General features: G+C 42.5%; 3 protein-coding genes across 3 annotated transcripts; all 3 read left to right on the top strand.

Moving 5' to 3' along the window:
• Positions 1 to 2,029: 2,029 nt before the first annotated feature.
• Positions 2,030 to 4,194, top strand: LOC143300274 (acetylcholine receptor subunit beta-like 1). Its single transcript, XM_076613870.1, has 2 exons — positions 2,030 to 2,530; positions 3,952 to 4,194. Exons 1-2 carry the CDS (start codon positions 2,030 to 2,032, stop codon positions 4,192 to 4,194), a joined length of 744 nt encoding a protein of 247 aa, XP_076469985.1.
• A 3,586-nt stretch (positions 4,195 to 7,780) lies between these two features.
• LOC143300273 (neuronal acetylcholine receptor subunit alpha-7-like) lies at positions 7,781 to 10,216 on the top strand. The gene is made up of 2 exons (XM_076613869.1): positions 7,781 to 8,542; positions 10,169 to 10,216. The coding sequence occupies exons 1-2, from the start codon at positions 7,781 to 7,783 to the stop codon at positions 10,214 to 10,216; spliced, it is 810 nt and encodes a 269-aa protein (XP_076469984.1).
• An 837-nt stretch (positions 10,217 to 11,053) lies between these two features.
• Positions 11,054 to 12,180, top strand: LOC143300272 (acetylcholine receptor subunit alpha-L1-like). Its single transcript, XM_076613867.1, has 2 exons — positions 11,054 to 11,884; positions 12,082 to 12,180. Exons 1-2 carry the CDS (start codon positions 11,054 to 11,056, stop codon positions 12,178 to 12,180), a joined length of 930 nt encoding a protein of 309 aa, XP_076469982.1.
• Positions 12,181 to 14,165: the final 1,985 nt, after the last annotated feature.

Genomic DNA, 14,165 nt, shown 5'->3' with positions numbered 1-14,165 from the left:
TTGAGTTTTCGTTAAAACAGAGAATGCGTTAGATTTTCACCCAGATAAGGACCACAGTCAGTAAGGACTGCCACAGAGAAGATTGGTGTCTCTTTTGCCATTGAGGACATTCGTTTCCAATTAACACAACCAACAGTATTATATTCCATTTAAATCTTAATAGCCACTGTACACATCAGGGAACAGGAAATTATCACCAATTATGGAAAGTTCCTGGCTCCAGGCACTCAGTCATTATGGGTTTTATCACCCTCAGACTATCAGACAACTCTCCGTATGTTTGGATTATCGATTTGATAGTAACTGCTCCGAATATCACCCTTCACATACGCTGTGATTCGAAGAAGAGTCTGTGAGCAGAGTTTCACGTTGCTTCAGTCAGAAAGAATCACAAAGTGGAGGCAGGGAGACAGGCAAGATACGGATGGGAAAACGATTACGAAGAAGAAAAGACAGATCTATAGCAGGAAATTCAAACTGGAGGAACACAGAATCCTATACCCTCAACAGCAGGTGCTTGGGCCAGTCAAACACAGCATCGTCTTCCACGACAATCTGCGAGTGTAATGGGGGATAAACGTTCCACTGAAATACTGAACCTGAAGCACTCTGTACAGTTCTTTCAACAAAAGGCAAGTTTTTAAAACGCAAATATAGCAAAATCAGAATTCCGCTGCCTATCATAAGACAAACTGTATGATGTTTCATCACCCCCCACACCACCACAAAAAAGTAATGGAATCCCAGTTGTCATTCTGTCTGATGGTCTCCGACGTCTCCGTGCGTTCCCCTGTTGGTGATTATTATGAGTTTTGGTGAAACGACGTCTGGCTGGTGAACACAGGACCCCAAACCAGACTGATGGTGCATCAAAAATGATCCAGAAACACATACCTGAAGAATAGCCTGTGGTTCGATACGTTGCTTTTCTTATCCTGTGTAAACTGACTTTTACCTAGATTCTTTTAGTCTACTACCTCTTACTGATTCAGAAACAGAGCTGATCGGGAACGTGGTAATCCAGTTCTTTATGAGTTTACTGATTCCATAACTGTACAAACTGTCATTCCTCTTACATTTGCGTTCCTCAGCTAGTGTATTCTGTTAATTTTCGGTCTCGTATGTCAACATCTGATTTGCAATTGATGCCGTCGAACGTGCCTCCAACACATTTCTATTATGCTGCATTCAGTTCAGTTTCACTTTCTCAAGGAGGCGTCACTGCGTTCGGACAAATCCATACACGCTACACCACATCTGTTGAGCAGATGCCTGACCAGCAGCATAACCCAACGCGCTTAGTCAGGCCTTGAGTGCATGCTTACATATTTGTGTACCTATGAAAGTGGATTTCATTTTACGTAATTTCGCCAGAGGACAACACTCTCGTTGCTATGGGTTCTTTTTCAGTGCGCCAAGTGCGTGCTGCACACGGGACCTCGGTTTATCGTCTCATCCGAAAGACTAGACGCTCAGTTTGATTTTCCAGTCAAACTTAGGAGAAAGGGCGAGAGCGGGATTCGAACCCACACCCTCACGGACTCTCTGTATTGGCAGCTGAGCGTCTTAACCATTCTGCCACCTTCCTCCATGCTGCATTAATATGGTGAAGTGGAAAGAAAATGCTCAAGTAAAAGAAGCTAAAGAACATACACAACTGCCAGTGCTGGAACAATTGCCTTACATCACAGGAGACATAGTGATATAACAAGTTTTCTGTGATTACTTTAATGTACCTTTTAGAAATATTTGAAATTACTGGATGACTTGGAATCAACAACATTGACTACATACATCTGAAATACAGAAATAATCTGATGTTGAACAAAGTTCCGTATTTCACATGCAAATGAAGCAGGTGTAATAATAACGTTCGAGAACCTGTGCTCACGGGAAAAACAGGCCAGAAGTCACAATGAAGTTACATATGTTTATTAGTATTGTGGTTTTAACAGTCGCGAAAATGGCGAAGTTATCTTGTCAAGCTGAGAATAACAACAGTGAAACGTACCTCATTCGTCAGATACTAATGAAAGGCTATGACCCATTGGTGCGCCCAGTCGTCAACTTTTCTCAGCCAGTTTATCTGCGTCTGTCCATGGGCTTGAAGAGTTTCATCGAGCTGGACATGAAGAAACAGACCTTGGTCTTCTTTGGCTGGCTGGGCGTGGCGTGGCATGACCACTTTCTGCGCTGGGACCTGGACCAGTTCCCTTTCCACAAAGTTCAGCTGACTCCGGACATGGTATGGCGTCCCGACCTGGTCATTTGTAACACAATGGATGATCTGGACCAGCTGGAAGACCAGAAGAGAAAAGTTATCATTGAATCCACAGGAAAAGTGACATGGAATCCTGGAGGGCTGTTTCAGACTGCCTGTTCTATCGACATTTTCCACTACCCTCTCGACACACAGACATGCTCAGTGGAAATATCAACTTGGTCCTCATCAAACGAAGACATAAAGGTCTTTGCGGATCCAGCCTTTGAGAAAACCAACAGCTTAGAAACCCATCCTGAATGGACAATCGTGAGAAAGACGGCAGGATACAACATTTGGCTGAACAACTACTGGCGCGTTCAGTTTACATTTGTTCTGAGACGCAAAGTAACGTTTTACATATTGAACATGATTTTACCAATGTTGTTACTGTCTCTGATGAATTGTCTGGTATTCTTGCTACCCGAGGATTCAGGAGAAAAGATGACAGTCAGCGTCACTATGTTTCTATCTTTTGCAGTCTTTTTGTCTCTCATCAATACATCTCTTCCTCAAAACTCTGACACCGTATGTCTTTTTAGCGTGTATGTTGGAGTGCAGATGTTCTTGAATGCATGCTGCATAGTAATGGCAGCTTGTATAACTTTCATCTCTGTGAATGATAATACGGACCAGTCTTCAAATGTCTGTGAAAGAAACGCGTCTTGTGGTGGATGCTCGGAAACTGTTTCAGGTCCAGTGAGTGATTCAAAGATAAAAAGCGCGATAAGTCCCAGCTTTGGTTATCAAATCACTGGATCATCACAGGCTGATAGAGAATCAACGGACACTTATTGCAGTACAAGGATTTTGGATAGTAATGGCTCTGTAAAAACCACGCAGTGGAGTGGCACTATGTCAGTGAAACCGGTCTGGCTCCTGTGTATGAGATTCCATCATCTGAGTCTTCGTGAGAGAAGGTTTTTGTCACGACAGCTGGACAAGGTATGCTTGAAATTGGTTATGAGTGGCACTGTCATCATTTTCCTAATCTTTTCCTGCCTGTGGATGTGGGCGTGATGGTCATTTGATTTTACAGGCGTTTTTTTGATTTGTGACTTGGTTATGGAACAGTCCTTTATGATCACAGAAAGCTTTAGTTTCACTTCCGTTCTAGTATGTAGTGCTAGTGAACTTTTTGTGAACAAGTATCTATTAAATTTGATTGATCTTCGTTTTCGAATGTACAGTGGTTTCATTTAATAACAACAGATTGTCGGGCAGTTAAATATCGTGTTATCTTGTTTTGAGCAATTTGTATTTGTGTCCAATTCATGTTTTTCGTTCAACATTGTCAAGATTGTCCAAATCGCTAAGAAATTCTTGTGCTTTCAGAAATAATTTTGTTTAGGGGCAATTTCAATCCAAACTTTTCAATCTGTTTTTATCGACTTTGCAAAAAGAAACCCGAACAAACATGGTAGATCCAGTGGTTTAAAATGCCCCTTTTAAAGAAGTATATTTGTGTGATAGCAATTTCCATCTGAACTATGGAGAATGACAACGTGCATCACCAAGTATCACCTGTGTCCGAAATAATGATAAGTTAAATGTGTGTGAAGGTGTGTGTGTGTGTGTGTGTGTGTGTGTGTGGTGTGTGAGTGTGTGTGTGTGTGTGTTTGTCCATGGACTCATAGTATGATCTTCTTTAGTACTCTATTTCATGTCAGCTTTTGAATGAATACAATTAGTTCCAGCCTCTCAGATATGATAGAGGATCTCAAGTGGCCAAGTCTTCAGGACAGGATTCTGGCAACACGCTTTGTCGTGTTTTTCAAAATCACCACAACCTGGTCCACACTGACCACACCAAGAGCAAGTTAGATCCTGCTCCACCACGACAGCGCCGCGGCCTTCGCCAGCAGTTCCAAGCTTCCACAGTGTTGTCCTCCCAAGGACCATCAGGGATTGGAACAGTCTACCAGAAAACGTAGTGGGGGTCACGACCATCGACGCTTGCATGTCATGAGCCTCCAAACTTCAATAGGGCAGCGTTTTTGTTTTTGTTTTCCTCCGGGGCCCGGGCTGCCCTGGCTAAACTGGGGGTGCTTAACGGTCGTTTTGTTTTTCTTCCAGACTCCCCGTTTTTTAGTGACAGAATAATCAGAATGATGATAGTGGTCGCTAAAGAGGAAGAGGAAGAAGTTCACCTGTGGGTGGATATTCACGGAACGAGCTAATCGTTATCTTTTTTTCTGCTCTGATCATCGTCCCTCAAAACGGACGAAAATGGAAGTTTTAAGAAGGCTATGCACGCGAGATTTTCTGTGATTACCATGATGAAAACCCAACAGTGTCCGAACTATCAGCATCTGACAGATAGGTCTACCTGAAAACGAACGCGCGCGCAGAGAGAGAGAGAGAGAGAGAGAGAGAGAAGGGGTGGTTTTAGGGGAGAAGGAAAAAAGTGGTGCCCGTTTGTCGTCGATACTGACATTTTATTTCCGCGATCGAAAGGATAAGGCACTCCTTCCTGTCTTTTAGTATGTACGGATACAATTGTATATGTCACATGTGCCGACAAACACATGATTTCCCCAAGTTGTCAATGGTATTTTCCTCGCTCTCTATGTGTTCGTGTATGCAGAACGGTGGTAATGAAAGATTGATGTGAGTCAGTTCTGTGGTTCTTTTCATGTGGTTCCAATGTTTTCTCACGTACCTTGTTTGCTCGATCTTCGGCTGGTTATTGGCAGGGGTATTGCACACACACACACACACACACAGATAGATAGATAGAGAGAGAGAGAGAGAGAGAGAGAGAGAGGGGGGGGGGGGTCAGTCTACTAAAATGGGCGTTGTACTTATCCATGTGGTGTTACAACTCTAAATAGATGTTGTCCTTAACCATGTACTGTTACAGCTCCAAATGGGTGTTGTCCTTATCCATGTGGTATTACAGCTCTAAATGGGTGTTGACCTTATCCATGTGGTGTCAAAGCTCTAAATGGGTGTTGTCCTTATCCACGTGTGTTACAGCCTTTATTTGGTGTTGTCCTTATCCAGGTGGTGTTACAACTCTAAATGGGTGTTGTTATTTTCCATGTGGTGTTACAATTCTAAATGAATGTTGCCCTTATCCACGTGTTACAGCTCTAAATGGAAGTTGTCCTTATCCATGTAGTGTTACAGCTCTAAATGGGTGTTCTCCTTATCCATTTGTTATTAGAGCTCTAAATGGGTGTTGTCCTTCACCATGTGGGTCCATACCTAAAGTTGAAAACGAAAGTTCATGGTTACACTAAACCCTGGGCATCAGTGAATGAATTTCATCTTTCTTCGTCATTTGATTATCAGCCACAGATGTGGTTTAACCAACCATCGTATCCTCAAAGTTAGGATGAAAAGGCACAATCAGTTAAAAAAAAAAAAAGCGTAGCGTTTACCCTTATTCTTTTAAAACGTCGCTTCTTTTAAAAATCCGTTTGTCAGGGTGAGATGTAAAATATGTTTGTGTAAAAGTGCCCAAGTTTATTCAATCAGCAATTTTGGCTTTTCGTTAACAGAGAATGCGTCAGATTTACGCCCAGATAAGACTGCAGTCAGTAAGGACTGTCGCGAGAAAGATTCTTTCTTTTTCCCCGTGGGGACCTTTGTTTCCAATTTAGACAAGCACCCAACACTATTACATTCCATTGAAACGTTAATAGCCGCTGTACACATCAGGGAACACGGAGTTCCCAACTTAATTACAGACATTTTCTGGCTCTGGGCACTCAGTGTGGGTTTTACCATGCTTTGACTATCGGCCAACTCTTTTGGCAGGTTTGAGTAATCGATTGGATAGTAGCTGCCCCGAATATAACCCTTCACATGACAACACTCCCACAGTCCGATACCACGGAGGCAGTCTGTGAGTAGGGTTTCACTTTGCTTCAGTCAGAACAAATCACAGAGCTGAGGCAGGGAGACAGGCAAGATATAGATGGGGAAAAGATTACAAGGAAGAGAAGACAGACAGAAGAAAATCCAAACTGGAGGAACACAGAATCCTATTCTCTCAACAGCAGGTGCTCAGGCCAGCCAAACAAAGCACATTCCTCCACGGTACTGGGGGGTGGAGGGGTTGGGGGGTGTGGGGGACTCAACTGAAATGCCGAACTTAAAGTGTTCTGTGCAGTGATTTCAACAAAAGGCAAGTTTTTAAAACGCCAATACGGCAAAATTAATTTATTATTCCGTTTCCTATCATATGACAAAAATGAATGATGTTTCACCACCTCCCACACCAACATAATAAAGTAAGGGAATCCCAGTTGCCATTCTATCTGATGGTCTCTGATGTCTCAGTGTGTTTCCCTGGTAGTGATTATTATGAGTTTTAGTAAAACAACGACTGGCCGGTGAACAATGAACCAGCGAGTACAAACGACAAGGGGTTGTGTGGAAACCAGACTGATGGTGCATCACAAATGATTCAGAAACATTTACCTGAAGGAGAACCTGCAGTTCGACACGTCGCTTCTCTTATGCCATGTATGTTGACTTTTTCCAAGATTCTTTTAGTCTACCTCTTACTGATTCAGAAATACAGCTGATCGGGAACGTGATCATCCAGTTGTTTTTTTGTTGTTTTTTTGTGTGTGTTTTTTAAAATGTTTTTACCGATAGCCTCCATAAACTGTCATTCCTCTTTTATTTGCGTTTTGCAGTGACGGACATGATTCCATTCCATGCAACGTCTGTGGACGACCTTGTGCCTCAGGAAATGGTCTTTATTCCCATATGAGCACCCACATCAGCAGATGACCTGTCTGCTTACTCATCCGTCGGACACAACGGGAATATCCAGAGCAGTGACGGGACTCAGTGTCAGGATAGAATGTACAGTTGTAGACGAAACCCACCCAGCTTGATGATTTCTAAGTGTTAGTATGTTCTATCAATTTAAGGTCTCCTACGTCGACATCTGATTTGCAGTTAATGCCATCGAATGCGCCTTCACCATATTTTCATTACGTTGCATTGATATCAGTATCAGTAGCACAAGGAGGCGTCACTGCGTTCGAACAAATCCATATACGCTACACCACATCTGCCAAGCAGATGCCTGACCAGCAGCGTAACCCAACGCACTTAGTCAGGTCTTGAGAAAAAAAAATGCATTGATATGATAATGTGGAATGAAAATACCCAGCAAAACTGCTAGTGCTGGACCAGTCTCATTTCCTCACGGGAGATGTGGTCATATAAGAAGTAATCTGTAGTGACTTTTTATGTACCTTCTACAACTATTTGAAAATTATTGGATGGCTTGAAATCAACAACGTTATTGCAAACGTCTGAAATACTGGAAAAAATATGACCTTGAACAAAGTCTCGTATTTCAGATGCAGATGGAGTAGGTGTACTGTTTACGTATAGGAATATGTGCTTTACACCACGTGGAGAAACAGGCGAGAAGTCACAATGAAGTTACGTTTGCTTGGTTTTGCGCTTTTGACAGTCGTGAAAATGGCGATGTTATCTTGTCAAGCTGAGAATAACAGCAGTGAAACGTACCTCATTCGTCAGATACTAATGAAAGGCTATGACCCATTGGTGCGCCCAGTCGTCAACTTTTCTCAGCCAGTTTATCTGCGTCTGTCCATGGGCTTGAAGAGTTTCATCGAGCTAGACATGAAGAAACAGACCTTGGTCTGCTTTGGCTGGCTGGGCGTGGTGTGGCATGACCACTTTCTGCGCTGGGATCTGGACCAGTTCCCTTTCCACAAAGTTCAGCTGACTCCGGACATGGTATGGCGTCCTGACCTCGTCATTTATAACACAGTGGATGATCTGGACCAGCTGGAAGACCAGAAGAGAAAGGTTATCATTGAATCCACAGGAAAAGTGACATGGTATCCTGGAGGGCTGTTTCAGACTACCTGTTCTATCGACATTTTCCACTACCCTCTCGACACACAGACATGCTCAGTGGAAATATCAACTTGGTCCTCATCAAACGAAGACATAAAGGTCTTTGCGGATCCAGCCTTTGAGAATACCAACAGCTTAGAAACCCATCCTGAATGGGCACTCGTGAGAAAGAAGGCAGAATACACCTATTTGTCTAGCATCAACTACTGGCGCGTTCAGTTTACATTTGTTCTGAGACGTAAAGTAACGTTTTACATATTGAACATGATTTTACCAATGTTGTTACTGTCTCTGATGAATTGTCTGGTATTCTTGCTACCCGAGGATTCAGGAGAAAAGATGACAGTCAGCGTCACTATGTTTCTATCTTTTGCAGTCTTCTTGTCTCTCATCAATACATCTCTTCCTCAAAACTCTGACACCGTATGTCTTTTTAGCGTGTATGTTGGAGTGCAGATGTTCTTGAATGCATGCTGCATAGTAATGGCAGCTTGTATAACCTTCATCTCTGCGAACGATAATACGGACCAGTCTTCAAATGTCTGTGAAAGAAACGTGTCTTGTAGTGGATGCTCGGAAACTGTTTTAGGTCCAGTGAGTGATTCAACCATAAAAAGCGCGAGAAGTTACAGCTTGGGCTCTCAGTTCACTGGAACATCACAGGCTGATACAGAATCTACGAACACTAACTGCAGTACAAGGATTTTGGATAGTAATGGCTCAGTGAAAACCACGCAGAGGAGTGGCACAATGTCAGTGAAACCGGTCTGGCTCCTGTGTATGAGATTCCATCATCTGAGTCTTAGTGAGAGAAGGTTTTTGTCACGACAGCTGGACAAGGTATGCTTGAAATTGGTTATGAGTGGCACTGTCATCATCTTCCTAATCTTTTCCTGCCTGTGGATGTGGGCCTGATGGTCATTTAATTTTACAGGTATATCACAAAGGTGTTCTACTGATTTGTGACTTGGTGACGGAACAGTCCTTCATTGATCATAGAAAGGTTTAGGTGCACTTCAGCGCTGGTATCTCATGTGAGTGAACTTTTTGTGAACAAGTATATATTAAATCTCATTTATCTCCATTTCCAATTTTTCCAATATACAGCGCTTTTATCTAATAACAACAGGTGGTAGATCAGTTTCAGTTTCTCAAGGAGGCGTCACTGATTTCGGACAAATCCATATACGCTAAGCATGCGCCTGACCAGCAGCATAATCCAGTGCACTTAGTCAGGCCTTGAGTGCATGCATATATATTTTGTGTACCAGAAGTTTGCCAGAGGACAACACTCTCGTTGCTGTGGGTTCTTTTTCAGAGCGCCAAGTGCATGCTGCACACGGTACCTCGGTTTATTGTCTCATCCGAATGACCATACGCTCAGTTTGATTTTCCAGTCAAACTTTGGAGAAAGGGTGAGAGCGGGATTCGAACCCAGACCCACATGGACTCTCTGTACTGGCAGATGAGCGTCTTAACCATTCTACCCTCTTCCTCCTCCAGATGGGCAGAGAGTTACTATATCGTGTTATTTATCTTGTTTTAAATGATTTGTATTTGTGTCCAATTCACGTTTGTCGTACAAGTTTGTCCAAATTGCAAAGAAGTCCTTGTGCTTTCAGAAATATGTTTATTCAGTGGCGTTTTTAATCCGAACTGGAAAGCACTGAGCTTTCGGTGTTCTTTTCAATCTGCTGTTACCAAGTTTGTAAAAAAGCAATGTAGATCCTGTACTTTAAAATGTACTTTTTAAAGAAGTATTTGTGTGTGATGACAATTTTAGGCCTAACTGGGTAGAATGACAACGTGCATCACCAAGTGTGTAACTTTTTACTGAAATGATGATTATATTTAAATGTAATGTAATGTAATATGTGTGTGTGTGTGTGTATGTGAGAGAGAGGGAGAGAGGCACAGGCATCCATCCATGACACGTTATTATCTGTTATCGCTTCTGGAAGCATCATTACCTGTTTAACGATGTTTTTGGTATTTTAATGATACACTCGTGACTTGATCAGCTTAGGCCATGGTGGATCAATGTGTCAGCGGAGAGCTACAGCATTCCGGGCGGACAAATCCTCCTTAGGCCGGTGATTTGCTGGACAGGTTTCTGTTCCCATGGCAACATAATGTGTATTCCGTTTCATTTTGAGATCTGTCATCACGTCGTGCTTGTTTGAATCGGTTGGGCGGCATATCGTCCGATCAAACTTATTTTAAGGAACCTGTTCTTCCCAGAACAACTGAAGAATTCTTGTAGTTAAAAAAAACAACAACACGGGCGTTAGATTTCTGTCCATTGGCTATCACGTGAATGAAATGCATTTCTCATTAAACTGTGAAGAGTGAAAGTCTTCTGGTTTGTGGCAAATCTTTTGAGTGAAAATACCTCTGGACTAAGGGGAAGCCTGTCAGTGTAGACCAACGAAGGACTGTATGAGTAGGTATACAATTTCTACATCGGGAAAACGAATTTCAGGAGGCCTATTAGATCCTCGAGGAACCAAACTAACTGATGGAAATTAATTACAAATTATCTTATGCTGTTTACCTGCAGATAATGGAACTCCCTTTAATGATCAAAGTAATGACAGCGAGAATCAGCTTTTTATCGAAATATATCGGTAATCACAAGAACTGATGTGCATGAGTTTCAGTTTCAGTAGCTCAAGGAGGCGTCACTGCGTTCGGACAAATCCATATACGCTACACCACATCTGCTAAGCAGCGTAACCCAACGCGCTGGCTGGTCAGGCCCAGACCTCAACCCAGGACCCAGGACATCAACCCTGATGTGTGTGAAAGGTTGGTAATTTCACAGCTCTATGTCAACAGATACCAACACCAACAGTCACACGAAAACAAGGGGAACTGCATTCCACAACAATGTGGTTGTACCCATTCAGTGTAATATTGTTGACGGTTGGAAAAATGGCGAATTTCGTCTCTTGTCATGCTGAGATCAAGGACAACAGAAGTTTCCTGTATCACGAGATACTCATGAAAAACTATGATCCATTAAGTCGACCGGTAGCTAATTTCTCCCAACAGGTTCATGTGAATCTTTCGATTGGCATGAAGACTTTTATAGAGCTGGACATGAAGAAACAGACTCTGGTTTCATTTGGCTGGCTAGCCGTCAACTGGTATGACGAGTTTCTGCGCTGGGACCTGAATCAGTATCCTTACCAAGATATCCATTTGAATCCAGATATGGTGTGGCTTCCTGACCTGGTCATTTTTAACACAGTCAGTGATGTGGACCAGTTGGAAGACCAAACGATAAAAGTGATCGTTCATCACACAGGCAAAGTCACGTGGTACCCCGGAGGACTGTTCCAGACTTTCTGTTCCGTCAACATTTTTTACTACCCTCTGGACACACAGACATGCTCCGTGGATGTCTCTGCTTGGACTTCCTCGAATGACATCCTGAATGGAACCACGATAAATCCAGCCTTTCAAAGGGTAGAGGAGACAGAATCCCACCCTGAATGGAAACTGATAGGCATGGAGGCTGAGTACCAACTTTTTTATACCAATTATTGGTGCATTTATTTCACATTTATATTGAAACGTAAAGTGGTGTTCTACGTATTGAACATGATTGTACCGGTCTTGTTGCTGTCTCTGATGAACTGTCTGGTGTTCCTGCTGCCCGCTGAATCAGGAGAAAAAATGACGGTCAGTGTCACAACATTTATATCATTTGAACTCTTCTTTTCTTTCATCAACGACTCACTTCCTCAAAACTCTGACACAGTTTGCCTCTTCAGCGTATATCTTGCTGTGCAGTTGTGTCTCAGTGTTTGTTCCATTATCATAGCCGCCTGCATTGTCTTTATCAGCGAAACGAATAAAGAATCCAACATTTTATCTCAGCACCAGCATCAATCTTCAAAGTCCTCAGAAAGAAAACTGTCATTGGACGGGAGCTCTGATTCACACACACACGTCAGCCTGGGAACGGGCCTGACTCCAATGAGCACTTCAGGATTCAGGTCTGGGCCTCGGCCATCACTTCACGGGGCAGAAAGCAGCGAGTCCTCACAGCCTGACAGAGATCATGCGGACACTGCTCATGGTACAGGGAATCAGTTTGGCTATAGCTCAGTTTGTGCGAAACAGAGGAGTTTCAGCATGCCCCTGAAAGAAGTCTGGCTCATGTTGATGAGATTTCATCATCTCAAGTCTCATGAGAGACGGTTTCTGTCAAAACAGCTGGACAAGGTGTGTTTGAAACTGACATTGAGCATCAACGTCCTTGTGTTCGCCATCTTTTGCTGGCTTTGGTCATTCGGTTCCAGTTTGGGGATATCTTAAAAGAGTTACATCTTGTGTAGTGCAGGTGAAGATGACCAGAGGAAAGAATTCGCACATTTCACTGTGGTGGATACTTGAAAAAAACAACAACAAAAAACCCCGAACATTATTCCCTTTCAATTATTTGTTATTTCTCTTGTTCTTTTGAGTGTCAAGAGCGTAAGTGTATGCTGAGTTAAAATTAGATATAGTTTGAGATACAAACTGCAAAAAGCAAATAATTATACATAAGTATATACATATGTATGTATGTATCAAAGAACAATGATTCTATTTGTCTATACTTTGTTTGCTTATTTTACAGACTATTAAGCAATTAGCTGCTCATAATATATACCAAGGTGCAATGAGCAACAATAGTATTTAATATTTTTATAACTCGTCCATTTAGTTTCCTCCCAGTTCTGATACTATCAGTCACCAAAAGCTTTAGGACGTCAATTGATATCTATCCAGGGGAGTCTAGGAGTACTGCTTGTTGTGTATGCAGGTAGTTTCTCTCGGACAACTTCATCAAAGATCACACGAGAGCAGACATGTTGATATGCTGTGTATGGGTGTAGGGGCTGTGGACGTTTTTGTGTGGGGGAGTCTGTGTGTTTGAGTGTGAACATGTGCGTGTACAAACGCTTTTATGCTTGTGCATATTTGTCTTTAAGTCCCTCTGTGTTTGTGGTTGTTGTCTTTTATCATTATTTCCAATTCAAGTATGTACTTTTTATGTACTATCGCCCCCCGGCCACGTACCCCCAAATTCCTTATAATCTCGGCACACTTGGTAATCGAGACATATATACTTTTCTATTCTATTCTATCAAATAGCCTGGATATCCAACAACTCGAGTCTTGGTGTCGAAACTCGAGTGGTGTCAAACACATGAAATGCCTCCCCCTCAACCCCACCCCCCGCCCCCTCTCCCCAAGGTAGAAGATACTCCCCGGTTGGTGCCCTTGAAGAGTTAAGTATTTGTAATCATCAGGTCCTCCCACCTCCTTTATTCATTCCACATTTCCCATTGCTACTCTTTAATTTTTAAGCATCTTAACATTATTCACAATTGACAGAAGTGGTGTTTGCATTCACTTCTTTTCCTCCACCACATGGTTGTTCACAACACACACACACACACACACACACATGATGTGCGTTAGTACATTTCCTTTGCAGTTGTTGCTGTGTGTATACCTACATATCAAATGAAAGGAGTATGGGCAAAATGGGAATTTTTTTTTTTCATGAACGATATTTCCTCGTTTGTTACCGTATACATTACACTTACACGTGAGTGAGGGTTCCCCCATGGCAGAATTGGGTTAGGTGTCGGACTTCTGACCCAGTGTTCGGCAGTGATCGGAGTTCGAGGCCCCGTTTCAGTATGCTGTTATGTCCTTGAGACATACACACTACTCCGATTTTCTTCGCTCCATCCATGTGTTAATTTGTATTTGTATTTCTTTTTATCACAATAGATTTCTCTGTGTGAAATTCGAGCTGCTCTCCCCAAGGTCGCTATACTACCCATTTTTTTTGTTATTTTTTCCTGCGTGCAGTTTTATTTGTTTTTCCTATCGCAGTGGATTTTTCTACAGAATTTTGCCAGGAACAACCCTTTTGTTGCCGTGGGTTCTTTTACGTGCGCTAAGTGCATGCTGCACACGGGACCTCGGTTTATCGTCTCATCCGAAAGACTAGCGTCCAGACCACCACTCAAAGGTCTAG

This window comes from Babylonia areolata, chromosome 26 (assembly GCF_041734735.1).
Source record: "Babylonia areolata isolate BAREFJ2019XMU chromosome 26, ASM4173473v1, whole genome shotgun sequence".
NCBI lineage: Eukaryota > Metazoa > Mollusca > Gastropoda > Neogastropoda > Buccinidae > Babylonia > Babylonia areolata.
Note: the sequence above shows the minus strand (reverse complement) of the source record. Positions and strands in the feature narration are given on the sequence as shown.

Bases quoted from the DNA above. Each gene is read 5' to 3' on its own strand.
- LOC143300273 (XM_076613869.1), top strand. From the start codon at position 7,781: ATGAAAGGCTATGACCCATTGGTGCGCCCAGTCGTCAACTTTTCTCAG. The intron at 8,543-10,168 runs GTATGTCTTTTT...TCAATGTGTCAG, and splicing joins TTCCTCAAAACTCTGACACC to CGGAGAGCTACAGCATTCCG.
- LOC143300274 (XM_076613870.1), top strand. From the start codon at position 2,030: ATGAAAGGCTATGACCCATTGGTGCGCCCAGTCGTCAACTTTTCTCAG. The intron at 2,531-3,951 runs GTGAGAAAGACG...GAATACAATTAG, and splicing joins CCCATCCTGAATGGACAATC to TTCCAGCCTCTCAGATATGA.
- LOC143300272 (XM_076613867.1), top strand. From the start codon at position 11,054: ATGGCGAATTTCGTCTCTTGTCATGCTGAGATCAAGGACAACAGAAGT. The intron at 11,885-12,081 runs GTTTGCCTCTTC...CACACACGTCAG, and splicing joins TTCCTCAAAACTCTGACACA to CCTGGGAACGGGCCTGACTC.